The sequence below is a fragment of the Orbicella franksi genome, chromosome 5 (assembly GCF_964199315.1).
Source record: "Orbicella franksi chromosome 5, jaOrbFran1.1, whole genome shotgun sequence".
Taxonomy (NCBI): domain Eukaryota; kingdom Metazoa; phylum Cnidaria; class Anthozoa; order Scleractinia; family Merulinidae; genus Orbicella; species Orbicella franksi.
In genome coordinates, this window is record NC_138149.1 from 25,508,037 (window position 1) to 25,529,900 (window position 21,864).

At 39.1% G+C, this 21,864-nt stretch overlaps 3 protein-coding genes across 6 annotated transcripts in view; all 3 read left to right on the forward strand.

Moving 5' to 3' along the window:
• Positions 1-1,349: 1,349 nt before the first annotated feature.
• On the forward strand, positions 1,350-4,046 carry LOC145487293 (fibrinogen-like protein A). Of its 2 annotated transcripts, none has more exons than XM_081466048.1 (4): positions 1,350-2,170; positions 2,275-2,477; positions 2,942-3,041; positions 3,410-4,046. In XM_081466048.1, exons 1-4 carry the CDS (start codon positions 2,056-2,058, stop codon positions 4,030-4,032), a joined length of 1,041 nt encoding a protein of 346 aa, XP_081322174.1. In that variant the 5' UTR covers positions 1,350-2,055; the 3' UTR covers positions 4,033-4,046. The 2 variants fall into 2 exon arrangements, with proteins under 2 accessions (XP_081322174.1, XP_081322175.1); XM_081466049.1 differs by having other exon boundaries at positions 2,942-2,990.
• Positions 4,047-6,198: 2,152 nt separating this feature from the next.
• On the forward strand, positions 6,199-15,617 carry LOC145487282 (uncharacterized). 2 transcript variants are annotated; one of them, XM_081466032.1, is made up of 4 exons: positions 6,199-6,797; positions 7,410-8,081; positions 8,454-8,999; positions 14,610-15,617. In XM_081466032.1, exons 1-4 carry the CDS (start codon positions 6,599-6,601, stop codon positions 15,233-15,235), a joined length of 2,043 nt encoding a protein of 680 aa, XP_081322158.1. In that variant the 5' UTR covers positions 6,199-6,598; the 3' UTR covers positions 15,236-15,617. The 2 variants fall into 2 exon arrangements, with proteins under 2 accessions (XP_081322158.1, XP_081322159.1); XM_081466033.1 differs by having other exon boundaries at positions 7,413-8,081.
• A 5,246-nt stretch (positions 15,618-20,863) lies between these two features.
• The window catches only part of LOC145487280 (uncharacterized), a 29,636-nt gene continuing 28,635 nt past the window's right edge, over positions 20,864-21,864 (forward strand). For both annotated transcript variants that reach the window (XM_081466027.1, XM_081466028.1), the window contains exon 1: positions 20,864-21,864. This exon is cut by the window's right edge and continues 306 nt beyond it. The gene's annotated coding sequence lies outside the window, so the exon portion shown is untranslated.

Sequence of the window (21,864 nt, forward strand, 5' to 3'; positions counted from 1 at the left end):
GTAACAGAGCATAAAGTACTCTTCAGAATCACTTGTGAAATAACGAGACGTCGAGAGACCGAAATTTACAAGAGAACGGCAAATGCACTATTGTAACGAACCGTTGGCGTCGTATAATTTTACAAAGATCTGTCAAATATTCATCTCAAAGATGTCAAGAATCAGCGATTTAACCAATCAAATCATGATACCAGGAGCTGGTGTCATAGAACGGCGGCATCAATAGAATGTCTACAGGCTCCCTCGCTTCGATCGCAGGCTAGCCCATGCGCCGAGTCATGAACCCAGTTACCCGCCCCCTCCCCCTTCCCCCAAGGGTTTTTGTCTCTTTGTTTCTTCTTTTTAAAGCTTTCTCTATCGAAGGATTTCTTGTTTCCTGGCCGCTGTAAAGATTCCCTGTTTTCAAGATCCTTTCGAAGGTCTCGAAAAAGACAACCTCGGATTTTTGAAGAAAGTTATTTTAACTAGCCAGGGCTGGTCGCTGACAAAAACGGCCCGTTAGTGACTACCATGAAAAGAAAACAGTTGTTTTCCTAGAAGAGATTCCGCAATACCATCACATCACATCTTATTAGGAGTATTGGATAGTTTTCCGCATGGAATCAATCACACAATATGGAGCATATGCTTAGGGTAGAAATTAAAAGCTAATGTTTGCACTTATTTCATGGGATTGCTTAACTGTCGCGGACGATTCGGGTCAGGTTGTTAATTCAGTTTCTACAAGTTTTCTTTTTTCGCAAAAATATAAAATACTCAAACTAAACAAACTCTCTTGTGTTCTGTTAATTTTAAAGGGGACTTATTAAAGCAAGTCTTTCCCTACGAATAAGAACATAATATCTGCATTAAAATTAAGTCTGGATGTTTTCAATATTTCCATGAGTAATCCAATATACCCAAAGTGGTTGATAGCTTTCCAAAACAGGGTCATAAATGATGAATATACGGTTTACCCTAAAATCGTCCTCTTTCTTTTCTGCCATACAGATATACAGAAACAGATGGATAAAAAAAACAAAAACAGCCAGGTTGTTTCAGCTCAATATCATTCACCTATAAAAAGCGTTTTTGAGTTTCGCAACGATCGACAAAATGTGGTTAACAAAATTCAAATAAATATACTTACTTCGATGTGTTAATGGTTTTAAATAATTTAAGATTTACAATTTGACTAATGTTAAGTTAATCCTAATTACGGCTTATAAAAGAAAAAAAAAAGAAAGGATAAAGCATAGCAGATTTTTTGCTTTTGTTTTTTTTTAAATGATTTTATGGAAAAATCAGTTGTATCAGCATTAATTTTACAATAGCAAGAAAGAAAATTCGAATGATATATCAAGCTATTACAGAATGTCAAAACAGATGTGAGCTATGACTGATTTAATAATAGATAATATTTGTCTTTTCGCTTCGCTCAATAACCCTGACATGTATATTCTCCCCAAGTATTCATGTCTTTTTGTTTTGATAAGAAAAGATAGTCAGGAGCATGCAACTAATTCCTACTGGAAAAATAAAGTTTTCTTTAGTCACTCCATCGTTAAACCAGGAAAACCACTCAAATTAACCAAGCTAAAAGAATTGAGCCTTTTGGCTTGAATGTCCCTAATGGCCTGTCAACTTATCCTACGTATATATTACACTGTATTTCGCAATCGCTGCCCTTAAAAAACAGGTGCGTATATATGACACATTGTGTTATTTTCCTATATGACAGAAGGAGTGTAGCAGTGGCTACCCAAAATATTGTATTAAATCAAGTTAAATTCTACGTTGTGCTGGCTTTGCTATTTTTTTTTTTTTTTTTCTTTCAATATTTCCTGAAAATTGTACGGCGGAAATATCCGTCACCTTATAGCCGGCCAGATCTGTCTAATTACGTCTGTAGTATTATATGGTAAACAGAACCTTACGTCAGTCACTGTGAAGAATTACTGACAGCCTGTTAGCTATAAGACTGACAGCGCTCTATAGTCACGTATCCAGAGGCAAAGAAGTCCGGGAACTGAAGCATCACTCCTTACACCAAGAAGATACAAGAGATCCGCACTAATGGCCACTCTCTGCCGAACTCAGCTGGTGATGATCACTCTGAACATTTTCCTGGTTGTGTTATTTGCGGCAGGGAACAAAGACCTTTGTGGTAGTGTTTTTGAAACTCAACTCGGTAAGTAAACTCATAGCATCTAGAGTGAATTAAAGAAGTTTTGTTTAGATCTCCTCGTAGGAAATTTTACATCAATAAAACTTTCATTTTTCTGTTGTTTTCAGACCACGCTTTAGTCGGTCACGTCATGAGGACGGCTGTAGTTGTGGACGAGTTTGAATGTCAGTTGAAATGCATTGGAAATAACAGTTGCAAGTCTTTTAACGTTCATCCCCATGTCAAATGCGAGCTTAACAGCAAAACACGACAAATGAAACCAGGAGACTTTCAATGGAGGAGTGGATCTACTTACTATGGCTCTGTACAGGTCAGTTTTTTTCTCTCTTAAGGTGGCTGGCGGTATAGTTTACAGCATTTTCCTTCAATTATACGGATCAATCTATCACTCTTTATTAAGTGATGTTGTAATATTCGTATCACAGAATTGCTCAATCGTCGATAAACAAGTTGCATGTTGTGTTCGTGGCATAATACCGTAATATAGGAACAGTCAAATCAGTCAACGACACCTTGCATTTTAGCTTTCAGTTCTTAAATCTCAAAATTGAGTTTGGCTACCCCTTTGTTTGTTTGTCTGTTTTGTTTTGTTTTGTTTCGTTTTTTTTGTTTTTTATTAAATTGTTTCAGATATGTTAGTATACAACGTTTTGAGGAATTTGAAGCGAGTTCAGAACCACGAAACCCTCTAAGGAACTAGAGATATTGTTGTGACTGTTGCAGCTAAATAATAAGCATTTAGATAACTCTTTTAATTGTCTCAACCTAACCCAGGTCTCCTGCGTGGATGTGTCTCGTGATCAGAATGGACCAACAAAGAGAGGTCAGTCCCGCGTGGATGTGTCTCGTGATCAGAATGGACCAACAAAGAGAGGTCAGTGTCGTCCGGTGTACCAGGGAAAACAGATATTGTAGGTTACTTGGTTAACAATCGAGAGGGGAGGGTGGGGGTTTGAAAGTGTCGCAGTGACTTCAAACGTTGAATTCTTTTTTTTTTTTTTTTTCAGTTTGTTTAAAATATTATTGAAAAAAATATTAACTGGCCTCAAAGGAGATTTACTCTGAGGTTGAAAGCGCTGTATGGCGACAGGGAGCGCGACTGGATAGACACAGTGTTTTGACATAATTAATGAACAATTCTTTTTAAAGCTCGTGTGAAGTCGTTCAATAGATACATACACGACTCGAGAGAACGTTTTGTTTTAGTCATGAAATGTTTCGAAAATATTTTGTTTTCAACAGATTGCTTAGATCTGCTTAACTCAGGACATACTCAGAGTGGAGAGTACCTTGTCAATCAAGACGGTAAAGGACAAATCAAGGTCTGTTGTGACATGCGTACCGATGATGGAGGCTGGACCGTCTTTCAGAGAAGACAAGATGGCTCGGTAGACTTCTATCGGGGATGGAACGACTACAAAGCAGGCTTTGGTCAGCTGACTGCGGAGTTCTGGTTAGGAAACGACAAGATCCACCGACTGACGGTCTCTGGACCGAGCTCTCTACGAGTGGAGTTGGAGGACTGGGACGGAACTAAAGTGTACGCCAAATATGGCAGATTCAACATTAGTGATGAAAAGGCGCAGTATCGACTTGAAGTGGGTTCATATTCAGGTACAGCGGGAGATTCGTTAGCAGGACATAATAACATGGCGTTTAGTACAAAAGACAGAGATAATGACAGAGATAGTAACCACTGTGCTGTACACTGGACAGGCGCCTGGTGGTACAACGCTTGCCACTCCTCCAATCTAAACGGACAATACCTGGGAGATAAACGTGATTACCGAGGACCCAGGTGGCACCACTTCAGAGGTTCTCTTTCACTTAAATTTACTGAAATGAAACTGAGGCCGTCGTCGTAGAAAGAACACCAGTAACAGGTTTAATCCTGTTGGTGACGTTAATGCCAACATCTGATCTTCGCTTACCACAGCTAACAGTAATTGATCGATCACAAACAATGATTCGTAGTTGTTTCATTAACTTAAGTGGAATTCTTGAATTGGAATTCTTAAAAAGATAAAAATAGTTTCCTTTACAATCATTGATTTTAAGCGAGAAACTATAATTTTTACAGCAGTTATAGCAAATGTTTTTCTAGTATTAGCCATGGTCGCTTATCACCGCATTCTCACGCCCTAATTTGTACTTATATATGTATATTTTATTCACTTTTTCTATAACTTGAAAATGATCTCAGGGAGATCGAAATGTCGTTTTTTATCGCCAGTTTTTATTCTGAAATGTGTTTCAAAAAAAAACTACTCAAAAGAGTTTTAATAATTAGTCGATTTAATTATTAAGGAAACGGTCGGAGTTCTTGTAAATTTTCTTCCAAAAAATGAGCCAGAAACCACGAGTTTGCAATAGTGCCTTCAAGTTTTTGAACCTTTTCTTGAAAAGAAGATGATTTTCTGGTATATATTACACGTTGTTAATAAATTTGCTAAGGTGATAGCTGGTGTTCAATCAGGCCTTTCTTTTCTCTTCCCGGCGGTGTGTGGCAAGGGCGCAAGGGGAGGGAGGGGGGAGGTGGACAGGGTGGTGACCGTGGGGAGGAAGTAAGACCGCTTCATCCCAGGTTATGTGATGGCAAGGAGGAGGTGGCTGGAACAAAAAAACCGGGAACAAAATTTAGAAGCCAAACTGTAGTTTCTTGTTATCAAAATAAAATGCAAGCCTCCTAAAATAAGTTAATCTAGCCTAAAATTGTGACCTAAATGGAAAATGAAGATCAAAGGAAGGGAAAATATTATACATACTTAACGCCACATAAATTGAACTGGCGTACAGCAACTAGTCCCAAACCTCCCCATCCAGTATGTGTACTCGTAGTTGTCTTCGTCGTCCGCAAATCTTAAATTCATTATTAGTTTCTTTCGTCTTGCCGCGATTGAGAAAGCTGCTACGTTTCGCTACGTTTTACGCTTCAGGGTGAACTGCCATCGCCTGTCCACAAACCAAGGTGAATTATTAGGAAGAGTCTTAGCATAAAGACAATAGGGTACAATGATATCGCTAATGCCCTCGATAAGAAGCCTGTCCTGTCCAGAGTTCTTTACATTAGGTACGTGGCCAAAACCTACAGTCCAACATGTATGTATGGTTCAAACAGACGTCAAACCTTTTACTCCGGGATTTTCAAGGACAATTCAGCAATTTTTATAAATTGAGTTCCCTCAGAATAACAAGTGAAATTTGTTCAGGCGGAGGGAAATAAAGTACAGAATGTTCAAAATCTCATGGAATGAAAGATTACTTGCACTGTCACAGTCATCATATTCAACTTTTTGGATGAAGGATAATATTGCCTAGTTAAACCGTTAACTTCCTTGTAGCAATAGTAACGAAACATTATGGACACCAAATTTATGAAGGACATCTCTAACCCTGTTAATTTTGTGTCCAGTACACATAACGCATCCCTTATTAAGTCTCCGACAATGACTTTGCTGATCCCTAAAAATATTCTAATTTCAAATTGTCGCCTACAATTAACAAGAAAAACGAACGCGATTCAACCATGCCTGCCGTAGGCAATATTACTGACATAATCAGTCTGGACACAGTGCAGGGTGCCCTCTATTAACTATACTCTTGAGAGAAGCTTAATCGTGCGGTGTGAAGACTTTTTTCAGATCTTTTCTGATCACAACCTCTGTTGACATAGAACTATTTACCAAAGCTACCCTACTTCATGTAATGTTTTTTTGTGTGAGTGTTAACAGGACCTCAACTAAGCATAGAAAACAATAACAACCCTTCTGATACGCCAGAAGAAGATTTTAAAGCTTTCGTGTGAGAGTCGCTGGTGCGTTCTAACATCAACCATTGTAAAATCTTATTACTTTTTGTATTTACTCTTTCCTTTCTGTCCTCTCTTGTATTAAGTTTCCTTTTTATGCTGAACTAAATGTAATTAGAGCAAATAATTTGTGTCACTCATGTAGCTTGCCCTTCACTATTTCTTCTCACTGTAATAGAATAATAATATAATAATGTATTCCAAGATGAAGTGGAGGAATAAAAAAAAAAAGAAAACAACATAACTAGAAATACAAACTTTTCTCGTCACTTTCCACTGATAAAGTGTTAACACTCGAAACCCCATCTTCACAAACTCGCCAAGACGGTTAATTTAATGATGACAGGCAATCTAAGTGTCTTAAAAATTCATCGCTTTAGTAACTGGAATATATTGCGGTGGGTTAGGTTAAGGAATAAGAGGGCTGTTTGTATGCTGCAGGGGGCTGAGATTATATTCCAATCATGTATACCTTGCGGACCTATCTTTGTTTCAGTCGCATGACATCAGTAGCAGACCTTTTGGCAAGTTACCCAAACTCGTGATCCCAGTATCACGTAACCAGCTCAAGCAGTTTGTATTCCACTAAAGCTGTGGAATTACGGATTGATATCGTCGAGATCATGACTGTTCAAAAGCAAAGTATGCCTTCGTTTGCTTCCATTATTTCTGTTCTCTCCATTGTGTTTTACTGCGCCGGCTTTTTAAGGGTTGAACTGGAACTACACGAGCAAAAGAAAAGAATAAACACTCTTGAAAGCGTTGCGGAGGCCAAGTCGCCGTCAAATGGCGCAGGCAGGGAGATCTTCAAGAATGCTCTTGGTAAGTTTTTCTGATACAAACTAGAGTTTACAAGTTGTTACAATCAAGAAATACAATTATCAGAATCAAAGCTTGTTTAAATTGTGTATACTGTGTAGATTCTTTGAGTTGTAAACTAAATCACAAATAAACGTGTTCCTACATGTCTGTTTGTGCTGTACAGACGTAATGTCTGAACTGAAGGTTAGCAGGTCAAGTTTTTTTTCAATCCACCTCAGACAATTTCAAATGAAAATAATCAATCGTCATTCAAACAAATTAAATTTGTCCAGTTAAAATGGACAAAATGATAAGGAACAACTCCATTCGAACTTGGCAGCACCGATGGGGTTATTTTGGTCATTTTTTCATCAGGAAATGAGCAAAGGAAAAGTTGGCAGCTGATGCTTCAATTACTTTTTTTAGTCTCGATTGAAGGAGACGTCAAGTATTTCCGTTTCAGTCATTTCGTGAAGCTAGTAATGAAAACTTCATGGTCGCCGGCGGCGATAATGGCAGCACGAACACTAAAAACTCGTTACCTTTAACACAAAGTTAAGATCGTTATAAATGCTTTGCATATTGTAGTCTTTCCGTCCTTTCCATTCAAATAAGTTTTTTCTTTCTTGCCAGAAGATCAATCCTCTAAACTCCAAAGACACAGCCGCCACGTTGACTCATCTGAGAACTCGACAGAAGCTAAACTCACAGCAGAAACGATGCTCAAAATCAACATCCTTTTATCAGAGGCGAGAGTGCATCTCTGTCAGTCAAAGGGTGTCAGTTGCTCGTCTGGTTCCCCTGGACCTCCTGGTCCACCTGGACCAAGAGGACACAAAGGAGCCCGGGGACGAAGAGGACAGAAAGGAAGGACTGGAAACAAGGGAAAGCAAGGTATTATGGGATCGCCAGGAAAGAGTGGCAAGCAAGGCATTATGGGACCTATAGGACCACAAGGAGAGACTGGAAACAAAGGTGAGAAAGGAGACATGGGACCCGCAGGCATGCCGGGAACTAAAGGCGAACCCGGTGAATCGATATCATCTCCTGCTGTTGTTGTTTCTCCTGTGACGTTGACAGTGAACGAAGGTGGAACAGCCTCGTTTCAGTGTTCAGCCAGCGGTAATCCTGAGCCTACGGTATCGTGGAGTAAACTGGACAATCAATCAAAAATAACTGAATCAGCGGTTTCACGTGGAAAGTTGGAGTTGGAGAAGGTGACCAGAAATGACTCAGGCGTTTATCAGTGTTCAGCAACAAACATCCAGGGGAATTCACAGGAAGTGGTGCGATTAGCAGTAAATGGTGAGTTTCTTGAAATATTAAATGCTAAAAAAATTATCGAAAATAGTTATTTTAGGGCAGGTTTACAAGTTTAGAAGTAGCACCTTGATTTTATGTTATCGGGAATAAACTTGCTCTTTCTTCATAGTGTAAACGTATATGAATAGTTGGTAATTCTCAAACAGCTCCAGAGTGAATGAAGGCTTTCGTATGCGTACGGTGTTCTAAATAAAGGTACTCTAAAAGTAAACAATAATTGGACGAGTGTCAGTTGCACTGGCAGTACTACTACTACATCTTGTAATGTTTCCTGATTCTATTAGAAGCAACCGGGGATGGAACACCAATTCATAAAGTTTAAATACTTAAATAATAACGTTTACTTAATTTCAGTTCTTCCCCGTGTATCTCTTCATCCGGGACCTTCGTACGTCACCGAAGGAACTAACGTCACTCTACCAACCTGTCACGTGTCCGGATATCCGGCACCAGTGGTGACCTGGAGGAAGTCGTCTGGTCAGTTACCCCAGGGGAGGGCGCACTATAACAACAGTGTCTTACAAATTTCCGATGTCCGTAAAAGTGACTCTGACACATACTTCTGTTCAGCGGTCAACCTTTTAGGAAATGTTGAAAAGAAAACTCAGCTAGTTGTTGTTTCCCTTCCTGTGTTTACCGTTAAGCCTCCTGAAAAAATAGCTGCTGGTATTGGCGATACTTTGACGTTAAGCTGCAGCGCTACTGGTGATCCGCGACCAGTCATCAGCTGGAAAAGACAAGGAGCAGCACTGCCCGCGGGGAGGAGTGACAGGAGAAAAAACGTACTTATCGTAAGAGATTTAAAAGAAGAGGATGCTGGGAACTATATTTGTGTGGCTACAAGTGCAGGAGTGTTTGATATTGAGACAATAAGTTATGTTGAAGTTAAAAAACCTAGAGGTAAGTAGTTGAAATAAACAAAGAAATGGTTAACTTGCTCTTCGTCAGCAGAAACAATACAAATCAGCTTCAGTCCATACATGCAGTCTTAATGAGGATTGCTTATAAACTGTGTCGAAGGTTTTAACCAAGGGGGTTGTATTATGTGTATATCCCATATAGTTAACTTAGAGAACAGTCGTACATTTATATTCCTATTCTTCCAGAGGAGAGCTAGGTACTATGATGATATGAAGATGACTGGTAGTACATTTGACTTCCCAGTCAGTAAGGAAATGTACAAAAAAAAAAGCTACAAATCGTAGCCCCCCCCCCCCCCCCCAGGTAGTCTGGATTTCTTTATTAGGTAGTAAAACAGAAAAAGGGAAAAGAAAAAAAAGAAACGGAACGAAACAAAACAAAACGGCAACGAATGTTCTCTGACAGAGTCAATGATAATCCGAGAATGTTCATAGTTGTGTCGAAATTCGTATCCACAAGCGGGCATGTAATATTCTGTTTGTTATATAAACATACTAATGACGACGTTTTTGACGATTTTCCGAAGATTTCCGACCACTTTCCGAAGATTTTCGAAGTTTTTCCAAAATTATTCTGGAGGGTAGACGAACACTTCCGAACATTTTCCGAACATTTCCGAACATTTCCCGAAGATTGCCGAAGACGACCGAAGAAGATCCGAAGTTGTCTCGATCATACATCAACAAATTTAAGTGTAGTTAGAGGGACAAAAGAAAAATGTTATCAAAAAGGAATGATATCTTAACAGTGTGAAAGATAAAAATAGTATCTTCACTGCGCGCAATGAAGATATGATTTTCTAGTAAAAGAAAAATCCTGTATTTCACTGGTGTTTATATAGTAAATTTCGGTAACAACTATACCATCATCAGACTAGAACATGTATGCATACAAGGTAGCTGTTAAGTACGGTGTCAATACCAATGAAGAAACAAAACAAAAAGTAATACACATGAGAAAAGGCAAAGTGCTCTTCTGCTCTTCGAGTGAGGGAAGGTGCCAGGCGTTTGATGGAATGTGTCTCTTTAATTTGTACAGGAGAAGCTTCCAGTTACTATCGCAGTCGTGTCTAATACTGTGGTGTTCACGGTTTCTGATTAATTGTGTAAAGTATTCTTTGTTACAAGATTCAGGTGGAAGGCTGTCAGAATTTTAGGTATCCGGCTGATTACACAAATTTTGTATAAAAATTAAATGCTAACGAGTGTGCAAATGTTGTGTATTGTACTCTTTTTGTCAAAGATAGCTCGTTCAGATGTACTATATCAAACACGAAAGACCGTGTTTGACAACATTTCCAAACACCTAGAAGAGAGTTGAAAATACGACGCGCAGCGGAGTATTTTTGACGAACTTTGAGGTGTCTGGAAATGTGGTCAAGCACTATCTTGAGTGTTTGATATATCTTCTCGACAGAAACTAAAACTAACGAGAAAACGGAGAAATAAAATCATAAAAATCTCTGCTAATTAAGATCAGATATCCAAACACCGTCACGGTCATGATTTTCTTTGTCTAAACTTGATGAATTATTAATGAGTTTGAGAAGTTCGGATGAAACGAGTTCTATCTGTTTTACCAATAAACGTCAATCGACTGACAACCGAGGCAGCTGAATTTGTACTCAACATGCGATTTACTGAGTGGTGGTACTTTATCGTTGTTGCTGGTGTAGAAACACAGTTTAGTTGTTTTCTAGCATACTTTTACTTTGACGTTGGAGTTTCTTAGATGTACCTTCGGAGCTTTCGTTTGAATAATTTTAAGAGTTGCGAGGTTTTGTCCTCAGTGTACGGGATAGACAGCCAGATGGTGGTGGAGTCTTTCTTGTCGTTGGTGTTGTTCTCTGCTGTGTGAGTCCTATTAAGAGCAAATGCCCACAAAAATCAAACAAAATCAAATTTCTTCGGCAAGGCTAGAAAGCTCAAATTCGCTCGTATTTGGATATAGCTAGCCCCTAGCAAGAGTGCAAACAGGCTGTAGTTTTTTCCTTGAAATAGTTTTGTCTTTCCGAGAAAAGCGACATTTACGATTTAACTTTCATACTCCATTTCGGCATGTACTAAAACCTGAAACAACGAAACGAAACCACCGAAACCACCGAAACGACCAAAACGAGTAAAGTAGTAAGTAAATAAATGAAAAAGTTAAAAAGAAAAAAAGCCTTGATCTCTAGCACGTTACTATGGCAGCCGGATCTCGTACCCAGATCCTGCTCTTAAGCCAAATATGTGACATCGTGACATCACAAAGCTGGAAGGTGGATGAACGCAAGCCTGTCGAGCAGGAAGACATCGAGAAAAAGGTGAGAATTTTCACATGCTGAATGGTATTCTAGCTAAAACAAGAAATCTCATTTCAAAGAAAGGTTTTCTGGCCGTATCGTGGATTCTTAGACAGTGGCGAATCGAATGGTCTTTTCGAGAATGACTTTGCAGCATTCTTCGCACGAACCAGGACTTTCTTTAATATGTATCTCTAAAGAAAAACGAGGGTGACTTAACAGGCTTTAATCATATTAACGTCAGGCCTTCGTGACTCGTGCAGTTCTCAAAGTAATTTCTTATTAGGCGCTCAGCTCTTCACGGAAATTCTTGAGATTGTGTTTCCGTACATCCTAAGAATCCACGACACGACCAGAAAACCTTTCTTTGAAATTACATTTCTTGTTTTAGGTAGAATGCCATTGAAAATGTGAAAAGTACTCACCTGTTTTTCGATGTCTTCATGGTCGTCATCGACACCCTTGCGCTCATCCATCTTTCAGGTTTGAGATGTAACGATGGCACACATGTGGATCCGGGTACGAGATCCGGCTGCCATAGTAACGTGCCAGAGATCAAGGCTGTTTTTTTTTTTTTAACTTTTGCATTTATTTACTTATTATTTCACTCGTTTCGGTCGTTTCGGTCGTTTCGGTGGTTTCGATTTAGATTTTAGATTCTAACTATACTAGGATAGGACTTTCAATATATGTAAAGTTTAGTTTGGGCAAATGATTAGACACTCGTCAAAAAATTATTCAAAATCGTTCACAAAAGACACAAAATCACACCAGCAGCTTCCGAGTGCGTGACCAAAAGTATTATCATCGTATCGGCATATTACTTCAGTTCGAAACGTCAGCATTACCAAACAGTATAAATGACAGACATATAATAATAGCATGTTCACCTACCTCGGTTTGTAATATCCTGAATCTTGCAAACTGATTCTTTCCCTGCGTATAATTTTCAGCGGCATTCTTGTCAGTACTCATATCCGACTTTGAAGAAAAACAGTTACTGCCAAGTCCCATGTATGTATCATCTATCTGTGTTATTTGTGTCGTTTGATTAAGCCAGTAGTAACTGCGAAAGCGTTATTCCACGTGCGACTTTCGGGTTTCCATTTTGAAGACGTTTGAAAGTCCCCCATTTTGACTGAAGATGTATTATCCGAGACCCGTGCGTTACAACATATTTTACATGGGGGTGAGGGTCGGGATTTCAGAGCTTTTAAAGTGCACCTAACCCCAATTTTTTTTTTTTTTTTCGCTAAAACGAATCTACATGTTATTTGAAATACTTCTGCGAAACAATTTTTGGATTCGGTTAAATCCTCGATTTTCTGTGCCCCGACGAAATCTCGAAATTAGCCCCAAAACACCGCCATTTTGTTTCACGACCGAGTTTGAGGAGAATGGGTCCAGCGGTTGTTGTGACGTCTACCCAGGAAGGTCGAATATCTCACGTCCCCTCATTTCCTTCAGGATGGTGCAATACACATTCGAAAAGAGCGCAGAAATGCCTTCCAGAAGTGCTATCGGCTGTTGCAGCAATATTCCAGATCTAAAAAAAGATACACTGTACAATTTACTGGCGATGATCGGTCAATGATACAATAAAGACATAACGATGGTTGATTTTGTCGAACCGAAACAAGCGAACTGGGTCTGAGAACCATTGAAGAACTCTCACTGGAATTTGTTCCGCAGACTTTCAAACGCTATTTTCAAAATTTTCTGCTTAAAGTCAACCAGCAATTTGTCGAAATACTGCCGACAACCTATATCTTCCAGTCCCGCAGTATTTATAACATAGCCGGCAAAGTTGTGTGATCAATCAAGAAGCGTTACGACCAAATATACTGATGTGTAAATAGTTCGCAACTGTACGCCGCCAACCAGCACTTATTTCTCTTTCGATTTGGAAATGCAAACCTAATGGAATACCGTTGAAATGGCAGGATAGGAATGTTGTTTGACAGTCAAGACATGATAACCCAGCTAAGGTAAACATATATATGTTGGTTTATGCTTAAGTCGTGCTGAGATTCCAGTGATATTTCGAATTGAAGTGATTTAATGACAAAAACAATGGTAGTACTATTGGTCACGCATTCGACTGCTGGCGTTATATTAATTTTTTTGTGTATGATTTGAATAATGTTTTGACGAGTGCCTAATCATTTGTCCAAACTAAACTTTACATATATTGAAAGACCTATCCTAGTATAGTTAGAATCTAAAATCTTTTGGAATTCCCAGACATGGCACATGGTCAAAACGACAATTGTCACGGTTTTCACCGACTGACGAACTCATTGTTGGAGAACACTTTGGTTTTGTTCACGGCCAGATAGTTGGATTAATCCAATATTTTTAAAACTGGGCTTTTTTGGACAAGGAATAGTTCTGCATTAAGTTGGTTGTATTACAACTTTTCCGTGCTCAATAGTTGCGAAATGCGAATCGAATGAAAATGGTCAGTTTTCAGCCCAGTTAGAACTCGTTAGATTGATGTCTGGACGCGAAACCCGTAATGTCCTTTTTCTCGGAAATACCAAGAATTTTGAAGAAAAAAACTACATAGCGTTTTTACTTTTACTAAGGCCTACTTATATACAACAGTAGGGCAAATTCTATTTTTCAAGCCTTACCGAACTATTTTTGATTCTTGCGTACATTTGCTCATAAGAGTGTCAATAGAAAACCGACGAATACGTGGATTGGATATATGTGAAGGGAAGCTGTTCCAGGATATGATCTTTTTTAGCTGTTCAAGTTCAAATTTGAGTACATTATGAGTGTAGATTCTGTGGATATGGTCGACCAATGCTCTGATCCATTGTTAACACCGTACTTAAGAGCTACCTTGTATGCATGTTCTAGTCTGATGATGGTGTCGTTGCTACCAATAACTTCTAGTTTTGCCAATCAGTGGTGTCTGAGATTTTACAATTTAAGACAAGGGCCTCGTCCAAGCTTTCTTGTCGCCTATTATAAACACCGAGTCCATACACTAAATCACAGGTTTTATTCAAACACTGTAAACAGAATTTTTATCAAAATAAGTAACATTGAAATCTAGAAAGATGAATTCTCACTCGCAATCCTCATAACTTTGGTCAGTTTGTGATTCCCATTGTTCCCATTGCTCGTTCGGCTGGAAGGATGCATAATTATTGCTGGCATTGTCCTTTGGAAAAACATATATTTCTTCCTTTTTATAATGGTTGTAAGCCAAAGTAACTGACCAATTCTCATAGTGCTAAATTAAACTATACAAAAAGAGAGCCAATTAATTGACCTCGTTTCTCTTTTCTCAGATTGTTCTGACATGCTAAAATCTGGCCATACTCAAAGTGGATTGTACTCTGTCAACCCTGACGGTAGAGGACAATTTACTGTCTACTGTGACATGCGCACTGACGGTGGCGGCTGGACTGTCTTTCAGAGAAGACAAAATGGCTCGGTAGATTTCTATCGGGGATGGAACGACTACAAAGCAGGCTTTGGTCAGCTGACTGCTGAGTTCTGGTTAGGAAACGACAAGATCCACCGACTGACGGCCTCTAGACCGAGCTCTCTACGAGTGGAGCTGGAGGACTGGAACGGAGTTAAAGCGTACGCCAGATATGGCAAGTTTAACATTGGTGATGAGCAGGCGCAGTATCGACTTGAAGTGGGTTCATATTCAGGTACAGCGGGGGATTCATTAGCACATCATAATAACATGGCGTTTACGACAAAAGACAGAGATAATGACGGAAGGGGAAGAAGCAACTGTGCTGTACAATATACAGGCGCCTGGTGGTACAACAATTGCTACTACTCCAACCTAAACGGACAATACCTGGGAGATAAACGTTATGACCGAGGAGCCAGGTGGTACCACTTCAGACGTCATCTTTCACTCAAATTCACTGAAATGAAACTGAGGCCGTCATCGTAGAAATAATACCAGTAACAGGTTTAATCCTCTTAGTGACGTAAATGCCAACATCTGATCTTTGCTTACCACAGCTAACAGTAATTGATCGATAACAAACAATGATTCGTAGTTGTTTCATTAACTTAAGAGGAATTCTTGAATTGGAATTCTTATAAAGATAAAAATAGTTTCCTTTACAATCATTGATTTAAGCCAGAAACTATAATTTTCACAGTAGTTGTTATAGCAAATGTTTTTCTAGTATTAGCCATGGTCGCTTATCACAGCATTCTCACGCCCTAATTTGTAATTATATATGTATATTTCATTCGCTTTTTCTATAACTTGAAAATGATCTCAGGGAGATCGAAACGTCGTTTTATATCGCTAGTTTTTATTCTGAGATGTGTTTCAAAAAAACTACTTATAAGAATTTTAATAATTAGTCGATTTAATTATTAAGGAAACGGTCGGAGTTCTTGTAATTTTTCTTTCAAAAAATGAGCCAGAAACCATGAGTTTGCAAGATTGCCTTAAGGTTTTTGAACTTTTTCTTGAAAAGGAGACGATTTTCTGGTATATATTACCCGTTACTAATAAAGTTGCTATGGTGATAGCTGCTGTTCAATCAGGCCTTTCTTTTCTCTTCCCGGCGGTGTGTGGCAAGGGCGCAAGGGGAAGGGGGGGGGGGGGGGTGAGGTAGACATATTCAGGTACAGCGGGAGATTCGTTAGCATATCATAACAACATGGCGCTTACTACAAAAGACAGAGATAATGACAGATGGAGCAGTAACAACTGTGCTGTAGAGTCCCGGGTGGTCGGGTACTTTGGGAATTGCTGGGTGGGGATGTGCCGCTGGGAACCTGGAACCCTTAGCCTATACCAGAGCTAGTTCAGCTGAATTTTGCTAACCTATAGTAGAGTAAACTCCCCAAATCCCCCCATCTATCGACACTGTTGAGGCTGATTTGCGTAAATTTAAACTTGCCGATTTGATTTTTTTTAATTTTTGAGTGGCAATTCCTGGTTTCCTTACTCTAGGTAAAATCTTCAACCAACCAGTCAGTTTTGTAAGAAATGATATCCTAGAGCAGGAGCCATAATCGAGGACGGAGACCGTAAGCGCGCGCCATTTCTAGTATTGGGGCTGTCCCTATGATATGGGACAATTTTTCTATTTTTAGAACAAATTACGCCATCATGTGCGGCACACGCGCGTACATGCTGCGTGGATTTTTGCGGATATAGTGCGGGGAAATGGCGTCCCAAATTCCCTAAATGTTTGGTGTTTTTGGCCCACAAATCAATACGTTCATGTCTGTTGGAATTTTGCTTCAGTATTTTCGTCGTAAGCTGCTCCAGTTTGAGTGAAGTAAGACAGTGCCGAATTCAGTTATGTCCCGCTTCATATCGCTGACCAAGTTGTGTTCCGCTGCTTCATTTACAAGAGCTCCGCATAACACAGCAAAAAACCAGTTGGATATATTTGGATATAGCACCGTTTCAGGACTTCAAAGTCCAGTTCCCTCCTCTTGCCACACGCTTGCGAGGATTTCGCCAGGTCTATCTCGACCGAAAAGTAAAACAAAGTCATTGCAAGTTTGAGTTTCGCCTGAATTGCAAGCAACGCTTGATGCTTTATCAAGGTCCAATAAGTGACAATAAAGTTTATGTCTGTAGATGCTGCTCAGTTTTGCTTGTGTAAAAATCAAATAAATTGTCTGTTGTCGATGAAAAGAGCGCCCGCCGATGCGTGTTTTGTACAGTCAGTAAAACATGATAAATAGGACTTAGCTTCCCCACTTTCGTGTGAAAACGTACGTCGAACCTCATATAATATCTCTAGTTTTTAACTATGTGTAAGGTTGATAAATGTTTGAGAACATATTAGAATCTTAGCTGAAAATATGTGAATATGCAGCAGAAATAATCAGCAAAGTTACGATGACGCTTTCTTTAATCAACTCGAAAAACGATTTCGATTTCGTTGGTTGAGTTATGAAAACTCTATGTGTATTTTATTTTCTTTTTTATTTTCGCAGTGTAAAATTTCACTATGTTAAAGAAATACGCATGATGTTAGTAGCCTTTTGGCGTTGGTGAAAACTGTTGCAGCATCTCAGCGCAAAAGACAACGAAAGAAATCTTTGTCAAGATTTGTTGACAATTGAAAACACCGACTCGGACTTGAAGGTGCACGCGCTGCACTATGCAGATGAGCTACTTATGTACGTGTCAGACTTTCTGTTAAAAAACTTTTGCAAACTCGCCAAACAAACAGAAGCAATAAGAAACTATCAAAAACAGGGTTTGGTTATGATTAAGCATTGTTTCGGGAAACTCTCAAATTAACTCGATACCAAAGTAAAGAATTTTCTTTCATAACTTTTCTTTACAGAACAAACGCAAAAGCTTACGCGTTCAACTAGCGCGAGCACATATTATTCATTCACAGCGCGAAATTGAATTCTTGTTTTCGACCCTGAAAAACTCACCTTTTCCATCAGTTCAGAGCATAAAACTACCTATAAGAGCCCTGGATTTAATTGCTTGCCTTATTCCCTGTCATCGCTGTGAAAAATCTGTAAGAGAATCTCGCAACTCTCATCATTTGATCATGCAACGTGACAACATCCAGCGAGAACCCCTGACACGTGCGTGGATCCGCGTGGATATATGACGTCAGGATGGCGCAATTTGTTCTAAAAATAGAAAAATTGTCTCATATCATAGGTGCGCGCGGATCCCGAGACTTACGGTCTCCGTCCCCGATTATGGCTCCTGCCTAGAGTAAACTGCTTGAAAACCATACCCTTCACAGCGGCACATACCTATACAGCGCATATATGGCAGTGCCCCCCCCCCCCTCACCCCGGGTTTAGAGTACACAGGCGCCTGGTGGTACAAACATTGCCACTACTCCAATCTAAACGGACAATACTTGGGAGATAATTGTGATTACCGAGGAGCCAGGTAGATCTACTTCAGAAGAACTCTTTCACTCAAATTCACTGAAATGAAACTGAAGCCGTCATCGTAGAAAGAATAAGAGTAACCCTTTTAATCCTGTTAGTGACGTAAATACCAACATCTGATCTTCGCTGGTCACAGCTTAAAATAATTCATCATTCACAATCAGTAATAAGTAGTTATTTCATTAACTTAAGTGACGTTTATTAGGAATTCTTGTAAAACTAGAATTTGCAATTTAATATAAAAAGCTTCCTTTGCAATCATTGATTTTACAAGATTGACTTCAAATTGAGATCCTTTTTTTGAAAAAGAATATACTTTTTCTGCTGTATATTACTCGTTCTTCGTAACTTTATTTAGAAGGAAGCTTTTCTGCAATCAGGCGTTTCTTCTCTCTTTGCGATGGTAAAGGGGGGAGACCATGGACCATAAGGGTGTGGGGGGGGGGAGAGGGCCAAACAACTCCTGATCTTGGGTTACCTGATGTCCGGCGTTAAGCGCGAGCTTATACACGCCTCTCCCCGCTATCCCTTCATTAACACTCCTTGATGTACACTTATGTTAAAATCGCTCCAATTTAATATCATTTTTCGCTTCAATGATCTGTGGACTCGTTAGATTTAAGTTCAGGCTATTATAGTTTCTCTTTATTCCACTCGATCTTTTTTTTGTTGGTCGTGCAGGATGGATCGAGCGAATAAACTAATTAGTATTTATTTAGGAGTATCTGTGGGCTAAACTGTTAGCTCGAGTCAGTGAGAATTGGTCAACTTTTTAACTGTCAGCTGAGACTGACTCTTTCTGAGATCTGCAAGATTTCCTGAGCTGAAAAATGGGCTGTCATTTTAACTGACAGCTGAGAGATCGCTTCATGTATTTTATTTTAACCGGCCGCGGATCATCGCTAATCCAACTGTTCAATGTTAGAGGGTGAACATTAAGCTGTAGGAATTAAATAAATTTTGCGGCGGGTGAGCTATTTTGAGATTCTATTGGGCTAAGTAAAATTATGTTAATTAAATACATTTAAAACGTGGGATAAAAGTAAGATTTTATAGCGCGAAAATATTAACAAGTATTTTCAGAAGGAAGTGCACGATTAAAAGGAACAAAGTGGATTACAGATTACTGATCAAATTTGATTTTGTGGCAGAATGTCAGGAAAACAAAATTGCTGCTCTGGTCGAAAATTGTGGATATTGCAATATTTTATCCTTCGTTTCTTCTTTCCCATGCTTTCACGTAAGTTAACATCTTTCTTAGAATTTTTTCGTCAATGTTCAAGATAATGAAACAAGTTTATACATGCAGCAAACTCCAGGAAGTACGTAATGAAACACGATGTACAATGTATCAGCTGGAGAGGTGTCCCTTAAATTGAACAATCCCAATCCGATCAAAACGAATTGTTTTAGATGTTTACTGACTAAATAGCATTTTGCATAGACTACAAGTAGTCCCTCTTTCGCTTAGTCCGTCAAGCAAGACCGTAAATTAACCTCAAGAAGTAAATGATCGGGCAAAATCCTGGGGACTTTGTCGGTAGTCCCTAGCTCCTTTCGTGCGCTTCTCGCCCCAAGATTTCCCGCGGGAATACTTTCCTTCTTTCGAGCCACGCCCGGGCAGGATGGACTGAGCGAGAGAGAGACTACTAGTAGTCAACATTTTGCAATTGTTTACTGCGTAGAGGATATTCACAATATTTAATCACAGATTAGAACTGAACACTCTGCAAAAGGGTGTGCGTTAACAGCCCTTCTCCTTTGAGAAGTAACCCAAGCATATATTTGTATATTAATGACATTTTGAAAATGCATGTACGAGTTTGTATGGAATTTAGAACTGATACTTTCTGCTGATAAATAACCTAGCAATCACGAAATAAAGTTCGTCCAACAATACCTGGTGTTGCTTTCCACCGTTACGCTGCCTTTCTAAGAACTTTGAGCGCTTTTTAGTCGATACATCCTCACGTGTATTATATATGTGCAAGGTTGGCAGGCAGAAGGTCCAGCGTTAGATTCACCTCTGAAATTGCTCGAGTCTTAGCGCCAAAACTGTTACTACTGCCATTTTTTCTCGACTTTCTTCGTTTCTGTAAAATAAAAGTACACATACTTTGTTTCTTTATGGAAGTACTTAAGTCCACATAATCAAATAACAATTTGAAATTACCGCCGTTTATATGTGAAACATATTATGGACCAAAAACGCGGCACAGGGTACCAAGGTAAAAGGACATTCAACAGGGAAGTGTAGGTTATTTTTGCACGTCCCATTTGGCTACACCGACCACCCCAAGAGGAAAAATGTCCCCTCCTTTGTCACTGATTGCACAAGTATGTGAAAAACTAATGTTCGAAGAAATATGTTGATAAGACGATACCACAGGAATCACACAACCGAGTCGAAGAATTGAATGAATTCACAAAATATTAAGAGGCCACTTTTGAAATATAAAAATTCTAACGTGGCTCCCAGGTTAGGGGAACAAAACTTTATTAAGAAATCAAATAAAGATTGAGGTTCCAAAACAAAAAAAATATTTTGTTTCATTTCCCTAAACCTCGGCGCCATGTTAGAGCTTTAATAGTATCGAAATTCACCATTAAATCAATATTTTTTTTGTTTGGCTTTTTTTCCCTGCATGTTAGCTGTTCTCTCTCGGGGGGTTTAGGCTTTTTAGATCTTTTAGACCAAATCGACGCAACTTTTGAACAAACACACTCTTACAAACGCAAGCCAAACACTGTAAGTCTGTGATTAACTGACAGAATCCCAAGCAGTTTAAAGCCAGGGTCAGAAAAGTGTAAGGTAATTAACTATAGTTGTGCAGCTGTACCTTTGGTTATACTTATTTAACCAGCCTGAAAATTTCCCTAATTATACAACTCGGCGTCCTTCTTTGCCTTAACTATTATTTCGAATATAGCTGAACACGTGACGTGATACGTGATCATTTTGTTATTTTTTTTCAGATCGGCGACTTGGTGGTAAATTTTACTTGTATTGATCAATAAACGAGCGTCTTTTATGAAAAATTTAAATTATCTACATTGCTACCGACGTTTGGAATTGCAGCTAATTGTCCTCTTTGATTTCTTCTTTGCCAGGAAATATGAATGATCAAAAGTCCAATTTTCTGAAAAAAATGACCTTCAACCCTATAAAATTTTTCTGCGAAACCTGGAACGATCATTCCAAACGTGAGAAGATGGAAACAATTGACCTGCATCTAAAACGCTTTTTAGCTCGTTTTTGTTGGATGATCTTTCTAAAAACCGAAATCAATTCGTCAAATATTGGATATTTCCGCTTAACTTCACGCGACGTGTCACATGATCCGTCAGAAGCACCAGATATACCTCAAAAATCTTACTATGTGGTAAATGTAGTTCCACTGTTAGTTATGTCCTAAGAAATATAACTAATAAATTACTTTTACCAGTAAAACTCTTTGACCTAGGCCTAAAATGGTTTAAGATATATCCGGAAAAAAGCGATTTCCCTAAAAAATTTTAGCTACATTTCCGCTTCTACGTGCGGGGCTTTACTCTTCCACGTGTGTGGCCAGTATTTTAATCATGCATACCTTGCGGACCTATCTATGCATTGTTTTAAAATTGCTGACAGCACACCGTTCACAACTTTGTTTCTCATGACATCAACAGCAG

Bases quoted from the DNA above. Each gene is read 5' to 3' on its own strand.
- LOC145487282 (XM_081466032.1), top strand. From the start codon at position 6,599: ATGACTGTTCAAAAGCAAAGTATGCCTTCGTTTGCTTCCATTATTTCT. The intron at 6,798-7,409 runs GTAAGTTTTTCT...CTTTCTTGCCAG, and splicing joins GATCTTCAAGAATGCTCTTG to AAGATCAATCCTCTAAACTC. The intron at 8,082-8,453 runs GTGAGTTTCTTG...ACTTAATTTCAG, and splicing joins GGTGCGATTAGCAGTAAATG to TTCTTCCCCGTGTATCTCTT.
- LOC145487293 (XM_081466048.1), top strand. From the start codon at position 2,056: ATGGCCACTCTCTGCCGAACTCAGCTGGTGATGATCACTCTGAACATT. The intron at 2,171-2,274 runs GTAAGTAAACTC...TGTTGTTTTCAG, and splicing joins TGTTTTTGAAACTCAACTCG to ACCACGCTTTAGTCGGTCAC. The intron at 3,042-3,409 runs GTCAGTGTCGTC...TGTTTTCAACAG, and splicing joins GAATGGACCAACAAAGAGAG to ATTGCTTAGATCTGCTTAAC.